Raw genomic sequence first — 18147 nt, 5'->3', positions numbered from 1 at the left:
TTGGAAATGAAGCTACCACTTTCCTGTCTTTCACACAGAGTTACAAATTTAAAACGAAAACAGTATTTTACAAGTAATGGGCTTAAGTATCAAAGGAACAAGACAAATTCTAGCTCTGCCGCTTATTAGCTAAGTGACCTTGAACATGTCACTTGAAATTTTCTCACCTCTAAAATAGCAATAAAAATACGGGCCTTATTTATCTTTTGGGGTTATTGTAAAAATAAAAATAATAAAATGAAAAGTATTTTGTGATTTACAAAGTGTAATACAAACAGATTAGAAAATATATGTGGAAACTAATTTGGAACCTATATAAAAGTAGGTTATCTTATATTTTCTTACTACTCTACAGTCCAACCAATATAACTACTCAACTAAGCATTGAGTATACACACAGAAACAAGGTTCCTTCAAAACTCAAAACATGATATTTTGCATAATGTTTTGAGGTGCACCAGTTCTAGCTCCTCAAAACAGCGTGTTCTACCAGATGCTGAAGGGAAAAAAAGGTCCCATATTTTAAAGAGACTGAGTACCACTGTAACTGTATTCCCCTTGGAGATTCACAAAACATACTAGCACATGACAGCCCTTCACTGAAGAAAGCCTGTTTTAACTCTGTTTAAACTCAGCTAATATTCAGATATGTAAAATTAAAAATAGAAATTACTAAAATCAATGTAAGAGAAAAGCAAGTTAATTATTAAAGGAAAAGGAACAACTGCTTCTGGATTATGAAATTTAGCAACAAATTTCTAGTAATGTTTAATGATGCCTGTGGCACCCCCATAGCCCTCTTATACCCTCCATGACACGTCATGCCTTTTAATAATTCTTAATAGTCTCCCTTAATTCTATAAGCACAAGGACCATGTCTTTGTAACTACCCTTCTAAAATGCCCATCATGGACCTTTGTTCGATAAATGCTTTTTGAATTAAGCCAACTACTGCTAACTGTGTAAAACCAATACCAATTTACACAATATACCTTTAAAAACTTTAAAGAAGAGGAGCTGGCAAGTTTTTTCTGTAAAAGGCCAAATACAGTCTCTGTCACAACCACAACTCTGTTGCTGTCGCTTAAAGCAGCCAAAAACAATGTGAGTGGCTGAGTTCCAATAAAACATTATCAGCATTATTATTTCTAAAAATAGGTGGAAGTCTGGATTTGGCCCATAAGCCATTATTTGGCAACCCCTATAAATATACATTAATTCTTTCAATATTCTCCAGATACAATACTGGACACAGTTTACAGTCTTATTTTAAAAAGGTAAGCCACAAAATCCCATGATTACAGGAAAAACAAATATAATCCAGATCTAATTTCAATTGTTGCCATCATGCCCAAGATTTAATCAGTATAAATTTAAAATGACTCTTCTTAATGTATACTCCTTTTATTAATCAACTCAGATTAATTTACCTTGTATTTTTCTTTGGCTTTCTCTTTGCCAAGAAGTTTAAGAACTTTATCAGCTAACAGCATGCTTTGTTGATTTTGGAACCCTTCTAATATACACACAGCTGTGACATCTAGAAATGATGGAAAAAACAAGAGTAAGTATGCAATTACCACAAAGATGATTAGCAGCATCAAATGGGCTATTACTACAGAATGCCAAACTAAATTCATAGCCTCATGTGACTATCAATTTCACTTCCAATATATTGATTCTTAACATTTTAGTTTTAGTCTATGGCAAACTCAAAGCTGAGAAAGTCACTCCACTTCTCTGGGATTCACATTCCTCACCTTGAAATGAAAGGAACTATACTATATATATTTTGTGATGCTTCTCACTGCTCTACACTGGACATAGCAAATAAAACAAGTAACCCAGGTATATTCTTTTGTGGCTAGTAAGTATAGGCCAAATCAACATAACATGGCTCTCTCAGGTCTGGTTTTTTTTTTTTTTAAACAGGTCTCAGGGTTACTCCTTATCTCCAAAGCCGTCTTGCCCTTAATTAAATCTGCTTCAAACTACCATTTTAATCTGGCTATGCTACAGCTCAATATACAGTGGTTTGAGATCAAAGATTAATGCTTCCCTAACATCTTAACCTTTCATTCAAAGTAGTCAACAATGGCTGTCCTCTCGCTCTCTCTTTTTATGTCTTTTCCAGGGCCGCACCTGCGGCATATGGAGGTTCCCAGGCTAGCGGTCTAATTGGAGCTATAGCTGCCGGGCTACGCCATAGCCACAGCAACTCGGGATCCGAGCCAAATCTGTGACCTACACCACAGCTAATGGCAACGCCGGATCCTTAACCCACTGAGCAAGGCCAGGGATCGAACCTGAAACCTCATAGTTTCTAGTTGGATTCATTAACCATTGAGCCATGACAGGAATTCCTGTCCTCTCTTTTTGAACTCAATTTCTCACAATTCCAAATCACTGCTCCTCCAAACAAGCCAGTCTGTTGCATGCCCCCCATGATAATCTGGTTAGTGCCAATGTCAATGGTTTTTTCCCATCCCATTTCGCCTAAAATCCATTTAAACTCTTTACAATTATTTCTTAATAACATCAAGGTCTGGTTCAAAATTCATTAATTCTCTCTTCCAAAGCAATACTCCTTCCACCCACTACCAGAGTACATGATACCACAAAACTTCAAGTTTTTCTAAAATGTTCTCTAAACTCTCACAAGTGGATTACTCTCACTTGGTACTCCAGATTAAAAAAAGTAAAAAACAAAACACACACACACATAGAAACAAGTTTTTTTCTTTTAAATAATAATGTTACTTAAAAAATAATAATGGCTAAATTTTTGATTATTGATGCTTTTAAGGCAGATTTAGATATGTAGTAGAAAGCACTTATTTTTTTGTTTTTTTTTTTGCCTTTTCTAGGGCCGCTCCCTCGGCATATGGAGATTCCCAGGCTAGGGGTCCAATCGGAGCCATAGCCACAGTAACGTGGGATCGAGCCGCGTCTGTGACCTACACCACAGCTCACGGCAACGCCAGATCCTTAACCCACTAAGCAAGGCCAGGGATCGAACCTGCAACCTCATGGTTCCTAGTTGGATTCTTTAACCACTGTGCCACAACGGGAACTCCTAGAAAGCACTTTTAGACTGTAGAAATTGCATTTGGGTTTAGCTTCACATCATCTAGAAGAATGTACTTTATAAGCCAGTGGCTGATACCCTAATTAAAGTTTTAGCAGCAGATATAGCCAATTAGAGACCAAGGAATATTAATAGTATTTACTGAGAATGGTAAATCCACCAGATGCTTTTTTTTTTTTTTTTGGCCACCCCACAGCATATGGAGTTCTGGGGCCAGGGATCACATACAAGATGCAGTTGCAACCTAAGCTGCGGCAATGCTAGATCCTTAACCCACTGTGCCAGGCCACGGATCAAACCTGCATCCCAGCACTCCCAAGATGCCACCAATCCTGTTGCACCATAGTGGGAACTCCTTCACTAGATGCTTTGTATCAATTACATAATTTCCAGTTGAGTATAAGGATAATGTTTGAAAATACCAATGGCATAAAAACAAATGTTTTCTTTAATGACTCATGTCAAAATTATTTCATATTCAGGGAGTTCCCATCGTGGTGCAGTAGAAACGGGTGTGTGGCCCTAAAAAGACAAAAAAAAAAATTCATATTCATATAGAATACTAACTGAATGTATGTAGAATCTTAGAAATGATATCACTCACTAATGTCTTCCTTTTTTTTTTTTTTTTTTTCATTTTTTAGAGCCATACTCACAGTACATGGAAGTTCCCAGGCTAGGGGTTAAATTGGAGCTACGGCTATCAGCCTATACCACAGCCATAGCAACATGTGAACCGAGCTGCAGCTGTGACCTACACCACAGCTCATGCCAACACCAGATCCCCCGACCCACTGAGTAAGGCCAGGGATCAAACTCACATCCTCGTGGATATAGTTGGATTCATTTCCACTGTGCCACAATGGGAACTCCCTGATTTCTTATTCATGAAATTACACTGATGCTCATTAGTTTCTAGTAGTATATAAACTTTAAATCATTTAATTCCATAGTTGGGAGGAGAGACTTGAGTACTCAAGTATTAGCATTCACAATTTAGATTAGGAAACAAAGTCTCAACTGGGGAACAGTCGATCTTTTAAACACAATTGATTTCACTACTCACAGATAGGGTTTCATATAAATTTACCAATAACTGCAAAACTTTGGTTATTTTCACATGTAAACACAAAAATAGCCTCACCTTCTAAACATTCCTTCTTATTGTCTAGCTTCTCGTGGGCTTTTGCACGTCTAAAGAGAGCTTTCACATATTTGGGATTAAGTTCAACAGCCTTTGTACAATCTTGTGCCACCTCTTTCCATTTTTGCTGTAATTGAAAGTATTAAAAAAAGTCACACTAAAGGAATCACTGTTCAACAGAAATTAGTTTTCTAAACTCAATAGGCTGAATATTAAGAGTTCCGCAATAGAAAAAACATTCCCAATTCATACAAAGAGTTAATATCCACAACACACCGAAACAACTCATATAAATAACTGTAATAAAGACAAGTAATGTGATTTTTAAAAATAGGTAAAGGATATACTTGAGCCATCTTTCTACTATCAAATCTACACTCTATCTCCAACTATGTGATCATATCGACTCCTTTCCCCTGTTGTTAAAACTGAGAGGGCAACTGTCTTTATCAAAGCCCAACCCTCCACTTGTGGGATGGATCCCCACACCACCACCCCTACTTCAGGGACTTCAACTATTAGCTATCATGCCTTTGCATCAATCTGCTTCTGTACTGAATTATTCCCATTAGCATAAAAACACCAGCTTTAACATTTCCGCCTCTTAAAAACCCTTGTTTGATCCTATAATTCTCTGCAGTTATTACCTTATCATCACCAAACCTCCAAGGAGTTGCCATTCTACTTGATTTCTACCTAACTCACTGGCTGCTCCTCCTCAGGAGTCTTCATAGCTGACTTTCCCCCCTCCAATTGATTTCTACATGCTGGAATGATCAAAGACTCATCCCTTCTCTCTCCTAGGAGATCACATCTATTGTCCTGAGTGTCTAACATCTAAAATTAAATGACTCTCAAATTTATCTCTTTAACCCAAACCAGTCTCCTAAAATAGAGACATTTCTTAATTCAACTGTCTGCTTAGCTGTCTCACTCTTTCCTCACTCCGCTATTATTAAAATCTCTGCTTCTCTTCACCCTTCATATCCAATGCAACAAATAAATTCTGCTGGTCTTCAGTTTTCCTTCATGTCTCACCTAGGCAACTACAACAGGGAGTCTCCCTGCCTCCACTCCTGACTCTCTCCAAAATATTCTTGACAGAACAGTAAGAACAATTTTAGATGATGTTCCTGCCTTATTTAAAATCCTCAAATATTTCGCATTACACTCAGAATCAAATCCAAACTTCCTACCACTTCAAGGCTTTGCTGGCCTCTGCTACCTCTGCAATTTCATCTCTCTATACCCCAGGACCCTTTATTTATTTATTTATTTATTTTGTCTTTTTTGTTGTTGTTGTTGTTGCTATTTCTTGGGCCGCACCCGCGGCATATGGAGGTTCCCAGGCTAGGGGTCGAATCAGAGCTGTAGCCACCGGCCTACGCCAGAGCCACAGCAATGCGGGATCCGAGCCGAGTCTGCAACCTACACCTCAGCTCATGGCAACGCCGGATCGTTAACCCACTGAGCAAGGGCAGGGACCGAACCCGCAACCTCATGGTTCCTAGTCAGATTCGTTAACCACTGCGCCACAACGGGAACTCCTATACCCCAGGATCCTTTATACATACTACTTTAATCATGCCAAACCCTTGCCTGCTTCAGGGCAATTATATACACTTTCTTTCATTTGTTAAACTCTATTTTCCAATATTTTATGCACCAATCCCATCACTCCTCTATTACAGAATCCAAGCATTTATTACAATGTCATTTAACAGTTCACTGTTTTAGTGATTGAGTTCTATGCATAACTGTTTGCTTTTATAGACCCAGCGCCTACTATAGTAACCTTCCATATACGAGTCAATAAAATTTGAACAAAAAATGCAGAGAATACAAATGCCCAATAAACACAGAAGATGATCCATTTCACCAACATCTCAAAAAGTGCAGATTAAAACAATGAGAGACAGAGTATTCTTCTCTTACCAGAGTGGAAAAATTATTAGGACTGATAATACACAGTGAGATACTGGAAAACATGCATGTTTATATATCATTATCAGAAGAGATTTTGATATTCTTTATATCTCCAGTTCTAGAATTTTATTCTCCCAAAAACACTTTTTGCAACACTGAAAGAAACAGGGAAAATAGGAAGCAATCCACATGTTCATCAACAAGGAGATGTCTTCCACTATACAACCATATAACATCTGCTACATATAGCCTTTAAAGAGAATGAAACAGATCTCTGTGTGGTATGAAAAGCTGTACAAGATATAGTGGCAACTGAAAATATATACCACAAAAAATGTAATAGGAATCGTCTTTGGTCTCCCCCCCCACACACATGGTACTATTACATATATGGAGACAAAAACAGAAAAACTACACTCAAACTGTTGACGAAGATGGGGTCACCAGAAACTTTTAACTTTCTATATTATCTAGTTTTATAAAATGTGATACCAACAACTTTGGATTATATGTGTAACCAGCAACACCAAAATTTGTTCTTAAAACAAAAACCTTATCATTTCAAAACAACTTCAAAAAGTTTATTAGATTTATTGGAGAAGCATTAACTGAAACATTATGCAAATAAAGAGAAACAAAAAGAATAGAAAAACCAACCTAGGATACATACCAACTGCTCAAAGGCAGCAGCTCTGTTTTGATAAAACGTGGAAAGGTCAACGTTCTTCTCTGTAGGGCACAAACTGATAGCCTCAGTATAGCACTGAATAGCTTGTTCATATTTTCCTGCTTTAAAATATTTGTTGCCTTTGTTCTTGGCTGCTTGGGCTCTATCAAGAGAGTTCTGAAATAAGAGGAAACAGTTATGAAACACTTATCAACACTCAGTAACAGAATCAGATCACAGTGATTAAATTACAAACTGAAGGAAAAAATGGGAGGGTAGAATGGCTGTTGACAATGCAAGCCACTCATGTAAATATCTTTGTAAGATAGTCTTAGTAACAGGGTTGCTAAGCCAGAAGGTTTATGTATTTTTAACTTGAAAAACAGACTTCTCCCAAACAAGTCTGTAGTGCTTTAAAGTACCACTTTTCTGCCATTCCTGCCAGCAAAAGATATAGTAGCTGTGTTTAATTTTTGCCATCTAATAATTATAAAACAGTGGTTCTCAATCAGGGGTAATTTTCCCTCTAGAGAATGTCTGGAGACACTTTGATTATCACAACTGGGGGTTGGGCAGAGGTGCTAGTGGCACCTAGTAGGTAGATTCCAGGAATGCTGCTAACATTCTACAAAGAAGAGGACAACATCCCACAACAACCAACTATGAGATCCAAAATGTCAATAGTGCCAAGGCTGAAAAACCCATGTATAATATAATACTGATATTTTAACTCACATTTTCCTCACTACGAATAAATCTGAAATCTTTTCATGTTTATTAGCCATTTCGCTTTTTCATTCTGAAAACTACTTATTCATATATGTTGTGTTAACTACAATTGTTATCCCAAATCTATTGTTTGCTCATCAATAAATTTTTTTGCACTCCTATCTATCTCAGATTCAGCTTCCTAGAGAAGTTATTCACATACTTCATGAGTTGGTAGTTAATATCCACTAAAGACAGTTGCAAAAGCTTCAATCATCATTTGGGAAGCATCTTTGTAGACAAACCCAGTTATCTACATTCCAGCTACTAAGTCCAAGAGTTTTGTGGCCCGTCTTCACCCAAAACTTTGTCATCATTCAACTTTAACAAATATGCTATTATGAAAGAAGCCATATATCACCAGGTAAGCACTGACAAAGCAAAAGCAGAAGTAGCTGCCTCCTACAATTAACTTACAGGAATTGTCAAAGCTATTTTGCTTGGGACCCAGAGCATCTCAGTCACAAAGAGAAGATGGGATAGCAACCTCTTCTATCTGTTCTTTTCTCCTTTACTCTCGCTTTATTTTTCTTCATTTTTTTTTTTTTTTAAGGGCTGCACCTGTGGCATATGGAGGTTTCCAGGCTAGGGACTGAATTGGAGCTATAGCTGCTGGCCTACAACAGAGCCACAGCAACTCAGGATCTGAGCCGAGTCTGCAACCTACACCACAGCTCACAGCAATGGCAGAATCTCACTTCACTGAGGGAGGCCAGGGATGGAACCCACAACCTTATGGTTCCCATTTGGATTCATTTCCACTGCACAACGATGAGAACTTCCTCTTGCTTTATTTTTCTTTGCTGCCTTTTAAAAAAACTCTTACCTTTTGTTCCCCTTCTTTTGTCTGAATATAGCAATACTTATTTTTAAAAAGTATAGTGTGTAAAGAATGTATAGGAAACTCTAAGTTCAGAATATTAAACAGCTAGCTTAAACTAGTGTCAATAAGAAACACACATGCCTATTTTAAAACTAGTATGTGGGAGGATGAAAGGAACCAAATAAAATGCAAATAAAGCAATAGAAGAATATAAAATCTTCCATTTGTAAACAGCCTTGATCACCTTCCAAAAACTTTGACAGTAAAAATCCTCAGCACAAAACATTCATAACAGAAGACAACTAAGACTTCCTTATGTAGTTTTGGACTTTGGAGGGCAACTATCAAGTGGACTGCTGGAAAACTGTACTTGAAGCAACCTCATCAGTCTTCCCATTCCACTAGCAGTGAGGAGCCCCTCCACCTAAGAGACAAATGACAAGCATACCGTGCCTGTCTCCCAAGAGGCCATATTATCAAGAATTTCTAACATAAAGGAAAATTAATTCCATAAAAGAGAAGCATCGATTCAAAAAACTAGTATTTGAGGAGGGGCGATTAAGATGGCAGAATAGAAGGACTGAAGCTCAACTTCTCTCCTTAAAACAACAAAATTCACAACTAATGACTGAGCACTCTTCACCAAAATGGACCGGAAACCTAAAAAAATACCCTACTCAAGAAGAGAAAGAGGAGGCCACATCAAGAGGTAGGAGGGGCGATTTCACAATATAAACAACCCCATGCCTCCTGGGTGGGAAGTTCCACAGACTAGAAACTAACTGGTTCACAGAGACTCACCTACAGGAGTGAGAGTTCTGAGCCACACATCAAACTCTCACGTGTGGGGATCTGGCACAGGGAGAAAGAGCCCCGGAGCATGTGGCATTGAAGGCCAGTGGGGCTTGTATGCAAGAGCTCCACTGGACTGGGGGAAAAGGAGACCCCATTCTTAAAAGGCGCACACAGACTTTCGTGTGCACTGAGTCCCAGGGCAAAGCAAAGTCTCCAAGGGAATCTGGGTCAAACCTGACTGCAGTTCTTGGAGGACATCCTGGGAAAACAGGGGTGAATGTGGCTTGTTGTGAGGGAAGGACATTGAAAGCGAAGCTCTCGGGAATATTCAGCAGCAGTGCCTTTCTCTGGAGGTAGCCATTTTGGGAAAATCTGGCCCCACCTGTCAGCCAGCTGTTGCGAAGCCCCAGGGCAAACAAAAACCCAGGTGGGATCACCCTCAGTAAACAGGCTACCTAAAGACCCCCCCAGGCACACAGCTGCCTCTAATCCCATCCAGAAACTAAGCCCCACCCACCAGAGGGATTAGAATCAGCTCCTCCTACCAGTGGGCAGGCATTAGCCCCTCCCATCAGGAAGCCTACAACAAGCCCCCACACTGACTTCAGCCACAGGGGGGCAGACATCAGAAGTAAGAGAGGCTAAACTCTATTATCTGTAAGAAGGTCACCACACCAAAAACCTATAAAAATGAAAAGACAGAGGACTATAACTCAGATGAAGGAGAAAGGAAAAACTCCAGAAAAACAGCTAAGTGATCAGGAGATTCTCAGCCTCCAGGAAAAAGACTTTAGACTGTTGATGCTGAAGATGATGCGAGACATTGGAAATAAACTGGAGGCAAAGATGGATAACTTACAGGAAACACTGACCAAAGAGATACAAGATATAAAACTTAAACAAGAAGAGATGAAAAATACAATAACTGAAATAAAAAATTCACTAGAAGCAGACACCAGCAGAATACAGGACGCAGAAGAACGAATAAGCGAGGTGGAGGACAGATTAGTGGAAATTATGGATGCAGAACAGAAAAGAGAAAAAAGATTGATAACAAATGAAGAGAGTCTCAGAGAACTCTGGGACAACGTGAAATGCGCCAACATCCGTATTATAGGGGTGCCAGAAGGAGAAGAGAGAGAGGAGACAGAAAAAATATTCCAAGAGATAATAGCCAAAAACTTCCCTCATATGGGGAAGGAATCACTCACTCAAATCCAGGAAGCACAAGGAGTACCATATAAAATAAACCCAAGGAAGAACACCCCAAGACACATACTAATCAAACTGACCAAAATTAAAGACAAAGAGAAAATCTTGAAAGCAGCTAGGGAAAAGAAACAAATAACATACAAGGGAACCCCCATAAGGCTATCGGCAGATTTTTCAACAGAAACTCTGCAGGCCAGAAGGGAGTGGCATGATATACTCAACGTGATGAAAGGAAAAAACCTTCAACCAAGATTACTCTACCCAGCAAGGCTCTCGTTCAGATTTGAAGGAGAAATCAAAAGCTTCACAGATAAGCAAAAGCTAAGAGAATTCAGCAACACTAAACCAGCCTTACAACAAATACTAAAGGAGCTTCTATAGGCAGAAAAGAACAAAAGAAGAAGGAAAGGAAAAAGAGCAGCAAAAACAAATCCAAAGTAATTAATAAAATGGCAATAAGAACATACATATCAATAATTACCTTAAATGTAAATGGACTAAACGCCCCAGCCAAAAGACATAGACTGGCTGAATGGATACAAAAACAAGACCCATATATATGCTGTCTTCTAGAAACGCACTTCACTTCTAGGGACACATACAAATTGAAAGTGAGAGGATGGAAGAAAATATTCAACCCAAACGGGGATCAAAAGAAAGCTGGAGTAGCAATACTCACATCAGACAAAATAGACTTTAAAATGAAGAATATTTTAAGGGACAAAGAAGGACATTACATAATGATCAAAGGATCAATCCAAGAAGATGATATAACAATTTTAAATATCTACACACCCAACACAGGTTCACCACAATATATAAGGCAACGGCTAACAATCTTAAAAGGACAAATAAACAATAACCCAATAATAGTGGGGGACTTTAACACCCCACTGACAGCAATGGACAGATCATCCAGACAGAAAATCCATAAGGAAACACAGGCCCTGAATGAAGCATTAAACCAGATGGACTTAATAGATAGTTATAGGACATTTCATCCAAAAGCAACAGAACACACATTCTTCTCAAGTGCACATGGAACATTCTCTAAGATTGATCATATCCTGGGATACAAATCCAACCTCAGTAACTTTAAGAAAAGTGAAATCATATCAAGCATCTTTTCTGACCACAACGCTATACAACTGGAAATCAACAACAAGAAAAAAACTGCAAAAAAACACAAACACGTGGAGACTCAACAACATGCTACCAAACAACCAATGGATCACTGGAGAAATCAAAGAGGAAATTAAAAAATACCTAGAAGCAAATGACAACAAAGATACGACACTCCAAAACCCATGGGATGCAGCAAAAGCTGTTCTAAGAGGAAAGTTTAGAGCGATACAAGCCCACCTCAGGAAATAAGCAAAAGCCCAAATAAACAAGCTAACTTTCTAAAGCAGCTAGAGAGAGAACAGACAAGACCTCAAGTTAATAGAAGGAAAGAAATCATAAAGATCAGAGCAGAAATCAATGAAATAGAAACAAAGAAACCATAGAAAAGATCAATGAAACCAAAAGCTGGTTCTTTGAAATGATCAACAAAATGGATAAACCCTTAGCCAGACTTATCAAGAAAAAAAGAGAGGACTCAAATCAATAAAATTAGAAATGAAAAAAGAGAAGTAACAACGGACATCACAGAAATACAAAGGATCATAAGAGACTACTATGTGCAACTATATGCCAATAAAATGGAAACCTAGAAGAAATGGACAAATTCTTAGAAAAGTACAATCTTCCAAGACTAAACCAAGATGAAATAGAAAAGATGAATGGACCCATCACAAGAACTGAAATTGAAACTGTGATTAAAAAACTTCCAACAGGAGTTCCCGTCATGGCGCAGTGGTTAACGAATCTGACTAGGAACCATGAGGTTGCGGGTTCGGTCCCTGCCCTTGCTCAGTGGGTCAAGGTTCCGGCGTTGCCGTGAGCTGTGGTGTAGGTCGCAGACGCGGCTCGGATCCTGCATTGCTATGGCTCTGGCGTAGACTGGCAGCTGCAGCTCCGATTCGACCCCTAGCCCGGGAACCTCCATATGCCGTAGGAGTGGCCCAAGAAATGGCAAAAAGACAAAAAAAACAAAAAAAACAAAAAACAAAAAAAAAACTTCCAACAAACAAAAGTCCAGGACCAGATGGCTTCACAGGCGAATTCTATCAAACATTTAGAGAAGAGCTAACACCTAGTCTTCTGAAACTATTTCAAAAAATTGCAGAGGAAGGGATACTCCCAAACTCATTCTATGAGGCCACCATCACCCTGGTACCAAAACCAGACAAAGACTCCACAAAAAAAGAAAACTATAGGCCAATTTCACCGATGAACATCGATGCAAAAATCCTCAACAAAATACTAGCAAACCACATCCAAAAATACATTAAAAGGATTGTACATCATGATCAAGTGGGATTTATCCCAGGGATGCAAGGGTTCTTCAATATCCACAAATTTATCAATGTGATACACCACATTAACAAACTGAAGAATAAAAACCATGTGATCCTCTCAATAGACGCGGAAAAAGCCTTTGACAAAATCCAACACCCATTTCTGATAAAAACCCTTCAGAAAGTGGGCATAACGGGAACCTACCTCAACACAATAAAGGCCATATAGGACAAGCCCACAGTGAACATCATTCTCAATGGTGAAAAGCTGAAAGAATTCCCGCTGAGATCAGGAACAAGACAAGGATGTCTGCTTTCGCCACTATTCTTCAACATAGTTCTGGAAGTCCTAGCCACAGCAATCAGAAAAGTAAAAGAAATAAAAGGAATACAAACTGGAAAGGAAGAAGTAAAACTATCAATATTTGCAGATGACATGATACTATACCTAGAGAATCCTAAAGACTCTACCAGAAAAGTATTAGAGCTCATCCATGAATTTGGCAAAGTCGCAGGATACAAAATCAATACACAGAAATTGACAAAGTTTCTATATACTAACAATGAAAAAGCAGAAAAGGAAATTAGGGAAGCAATCCCGTTTACCATTGGATGCAAAAGCATAAAATACCTAGGAGTAAACCTACCTAAAGAAACAAAAGACCTATACTCTGAAAATTACAAGCCACTGATGAAAGAAATCAAAGATGACACAAATAGATGGAAAGATATACCATGCTCGTGGATTGGAAGAGTTAATATTATCAAAATGATTATACTACCTAAGGCAATCTACAGATTCAATGCAATCCCTATCAAATTACCAAGGACATTTTTCACAGAACTTGAACAAAAGATTTTCAAGTTTGTTTGGAAGCTCAAAAGACCCAGACTAGCCAAAGACATCCTGAGAAAGAAAAATGGAGCTGGAGGAATCAGGCTCACTGACGTTAGTCTGTAGTACAAAGCAACAATCGTCAAAACTGCATCGTACTGGCACAAAGACAGTGGAAAAGGATAGAAAGCCCAGAATTAAACCCACACACCTACAGCCAACTAATCTTATGACAAAGGAGGCAAGGACATACAATGGAGAAAGGACAGCTTGTTCAATAAGTGGTGCTGGGAAAACTGGACAGCCACATGGAAAAGAATGAAATTAGAACACTCCCTAACACCATATACAAAAATAAACTCCAAATGGATTAAAGACCTAGATATAAGACCAGACACTATCAAACTCCTAGAGGAAAACATAGGCCAAACATTCTTTGACATAAACGACAGCAACATCTTCTCAGATCCACCTATCAGAGTATTGACAATAAAAAGAAAAATAAACACATGGGACCTATTCAAACTTCAAAGTTTCTGCACAGCAAAGGAAACCCTAAACAAAACAAAAAGACAACCCACAGAATGCGAGAAAATCTTTGCAATTGAATCGACTGACAAAGGGATTCATCTCCAAAATTTATAAACAACTTCTGCAGCTCCATACCAAAAAAACAAACAAGCCTATCAAACAATGGGCAGAAGATCTAAACAGACAATTCTCCAAAGACATACAGACAGCTAAGAAACACATGAAAAGATGTTCAATGTCACTCATTATTAGAGAAATGCAGATCAAAACCACTCTGAGGTACCACCTTACACCAGCCAGAATGGCCAGCATCAAAAAGGCTACAAACAATAAGCGCTGGAGAGGGTGTGGAGAAAAAGGAACCCTAGTACACTATTGGTGGAATTGTAAATTGGTGCAACCATTGTGGAAAGCAGTATGGAGATTCCTCAGAAAACTAAAAATAGAACTACCATTTGATCCAGCAATCCCATTCCTGGGCCATCTACCCAGAGAAAACCATGACTTACAAAGACACATGTACTCCAATGTTCATTGCAGCACTATTTACAATAGCCAAGACATGGAAACAACCTCAATGTCCATCGACAGAGGAGTGGATCAAGAAGAGGTGGTACATATACACAATGGAATATTACTCAGCCATTAAAATGAAGGAAATACCAGTATTTTTTGCAACATAGATGGACCTAGAAACTATCATGCTAAATGAAGTCAGCCATACAATGAGACACCAACATCAAATTCTTTCACTGACATGTGGAATCTGAAAAAAGGACAGACTGAACTTCTTTGCAGAACAGATGCTGACTCACAGACATTGAAAAACTTACGGTCTCCAGAGGAGACAGTTTGGGGTGTGGGGGGATGTGCCTGGGCTGTGGGATGGAAATCCTGTGAAATTAGATTGTTATGATCATTATACAACTACAGATGTGATAAATTCATTTGAATAATAAAAAAAAGGAAAAAAACCTAGTATTTGAGAAAGCAGGATAAAGAAAGCAAACAGAAAATTTAACATCAAAGGAATGAGATTTGATTATTACTTTTTTTTTTTTAAGGCCTGCTGTTAAAATGCAATAACGGCTTGGATTTAATCCCTGACCTGGGCACTTCCATATGCTGCGGGATGTGGCCATAAAAAGAAAAAAAAAAAGACATCAATTAGACACCTTGAAAATCAAAAAGGATTAATTATTACAATGAACTCAATGGATGGACAATATATTAGAATGGCCATAAATGAGGAGGAAATTAACAAGCAGAAAGCAGAGCTAGGAAGACTGCCAGAATGCATTAAGAACAAAGGGATAGGGAGGTAAGAAGTTTGGAGAAGTCAGATGACATATCTGGAGTATAAATCTCAACGTTCCAACATCAATCTACCTGAAGCTTGATTCTTCAATTGTTGTGGCTCAGTGGTTAATGAATCCCACTAGGAACCATGAGGTTTTGGGTTTGATCCCTGGCCTTGCTCAGTGGGTTAAGGATCCAGCATTGCTGTGGCTCCGGGGTAGGCCAGCAGCTACAGTTCCGATTAGACTCCGGCCTGGAAACTTCCATATGCCGTGGATGCAGTTCTAGTAAAGACAAAAAGACAAAAAAAGAAAAACTTTAGGAGCTAAAAAACAAAAACAAAAACAAACCCCACACATTTTTAGATATATCATGGTGAAACTCCACAGTAAAAATCTTGACGTTTTTAGGCAGAAAAAGCAGATTACCTACAAAGGAAAAACAACCAGGAGTTCCCATTGTGGCACAGTGGTTAACGAATTCGACTAGGAACCACGAGGTTGCTGGTTATATCCCTGGCCTTGCTCAGTGGGTTAACGATCCGGCATTGCCATGAGCTGTGGTGTAGGTCACAGACACAGCCCGGATCCCATGTTGCTGTGGCTCTGGTGTAAGCTGGTGGCTATAGCTCTGATTCAACCCCTAGCCTGGGAACCTCCACATGCTCCAGGAGCGGCCCTAGAAAAGGCAAAAAACGACAAAAAAAAAAAAGAAAAAAAGAAAAAGAACCAAACTGGAGTCAGATTATCACCAACATTAAGTATTAAAAAGTAATGAAATAACAACTTCAAAGTTCTGACAAAAGATTATCTTGAACTTAAAATCTTATATCTAGGTAAATTAACGCTGAACACAAGAAGAGAAATAGAGCTGTACAACTTCCTTGGCAGTAACTCCAGTGGGGAAGATGATCAATACAACAAAGAGCCTGAAAGGAAGAAATAAAAAGGCAGAGTACCTACGGCAAGAATCATTAAACACGTTAATAATAAAATAAATGTGAATAGATTAAATCTCCCTATTATAAATAAACTATTTAAAATAAAAAATAACTGTATGCTACCTATAAGGCATGACCTAAATCAAAATGACAGGTCAAAAAAGAATGTAAAAAATTTACAGAATGCAAATACTTGCCAAAAAAAAGGCAGTATCAAACAAAAAAAAACATTCAAATGCCTCAGATGGCACAGAGGAGGGCAGTTTTACTGATAAAAGATACAATCTGCCAAGAAAACATCGTAACCACAGACCTTTATGTGCCTAATAAAACTTCAAAATAATGAAACAATTACTTTTGTCTTAAACATAAAAACAAGAAAAGCATTATTTCAATTTCTTGTAAAAGGGTAACAATGTTTCTAAGTCATTGAGAACATGTCTAATACACATCCCAATACACTAGGGACTGTTGATATAGAAAATAATGTGGTATATTAAATGCATATGAGAAGTATGTTTGACTACAAACACACTGAAAATGCCTTTAGTATTTTTACTAAAGATTTGCAGATTAAATAAAAAGAATGTTCTTTGTCACAGTAGTGATCTCGTCTCCTTAGCACCTTCAGGCAATGAACTCTTCCCTGTATACTGGAAGTTTATGGCTACACATTATCACACAGAATACAAGGAGGGGCAGTCACAGTGAGGGCAGACAAATCAAAAGAAGAGAGAAATCTGGATAGGTATACAAGGCTTTCTCTCCTTAAAAAGATGGATACCTCTTTATTTTTATTCAGCAAAGTCTAAACCTAATCGGAGTTCCCATTGTGGCTCAATGGGTTAAGAACCTGACATAGCATCCATGAGGATGTGGGTTCGATCCCTGGTCTCCCTCCCTCAGAGTTAAAGATCCGATGTTGCTGCAAGCTGTAGCTCAGATCTGGTGTTGGAGCGGCTATGCTGCAGTTGCAGTTCAATTCAACCCCTAGTCCAGGAACTTCCATATGCTGCGGGTGCAGCCCTAAATTTTTTTTTTTTTAATTAAAAAATAAACCTAAGGAATTCCCGTTGTGGCACAGTGGTTAAAGAATCTGACTAGGAACCATGAGGTTGAGGGTTCGATCCCTGGCCTTGCTCAGTGGGTTAACGATCCGGCGTTGCTGTGAGCCATGGTGTAGGTCGCAGATGCGGCTCGGATCCTGAGTTGCTGTGGCTCCGGCATAGGCTGGCAGCTACAGCTCCGATTGGACCCCTAGCCTGGGAACCTCCATATGCCACTGATAAAATTTAGGACAAAATGCTGCTTAGCACAATGCTAGCTTATCAATCAATACCAGCCTTCTGCTATGTCAGGAACCAGCCATTATTTTCATAAGCTTTGAGGCCATCATCAGGCAGGATTTAAAATAAATGCAGCACTGGAGGAGAAAAGTTTAAGCTGAAAACATACAACTACCAATTTTTTGTCCTTTTTTTAGGGCCACACCAGTGGCATATGGAAGTTTCCAGGCCAGGGATCAAATCAGAGCTGCAGGTGGCCAACACCACAGCCACAGCAACACCAGATCCGAGCCATGTCTTTGACCTGCACTGCAGTTCAGGGCAATGCTGGATCCTTAACCCATGAAGCGAGGCCGGGGATCGAACCTGCATCCTCATGGATACTAGTTGGGTTCAATACCGATGAGCCACAACAGGAACACCCTGAATGC

The 18147-nt window shown here is 38.9% G+C and overlaps 1 protein-coding gene across 2 annotated transcripts in view; it reads right to left on the bottom strand.

Annotated features, from left to right (window-relative positions):
• Positions 1-18147, bottom strand: part of TOMM70 (translocase of outer mitochondrial membrane 70) — a 47478-nt gene that overhangs the window by 18670 nt on the left and 10661 nt on the right. For both annotated transcript variants that reach the window (XM_047793739.1, XM_047793748.1), the window contains exons 2-4: positions 6829-7002; positions 4233-4359; positions 1431-1540 (exon numbers count right to left, since the gene is read on the bottom strand). In XM_047793739.1, coding sequence (XP_047649695.1) covers positions 1431-1540; positions 4233-4359; positions 6829-7002 — 411 coding nt within the window. The remainder of the gene's footprint in view (positions 1-1430; positions 1541-4232; positions 4360-6828; positions 7003-18147) is intronic.

This window comes from Phacochoerus africanus, chromosome 1 (genome assembly GCF_016906955.1).
Source record: "Phacochoerus africanus isolate WHEZ1 chromosome 1, ROS_Pafr_v1, whole genome shotgun sequence".
In the NCBI taxonomy this organism is placed as follows: Eukaryota; Metazoa; Chordata; class Mammalia; order Artiodactyla; family Suidae; genus Phacochoerus; species Phacochoerus africanus.
Note: the sequence above shows the minus strand (reverse complement) of the source record. Positions and strands in the feature narration are given on the sequence as shown.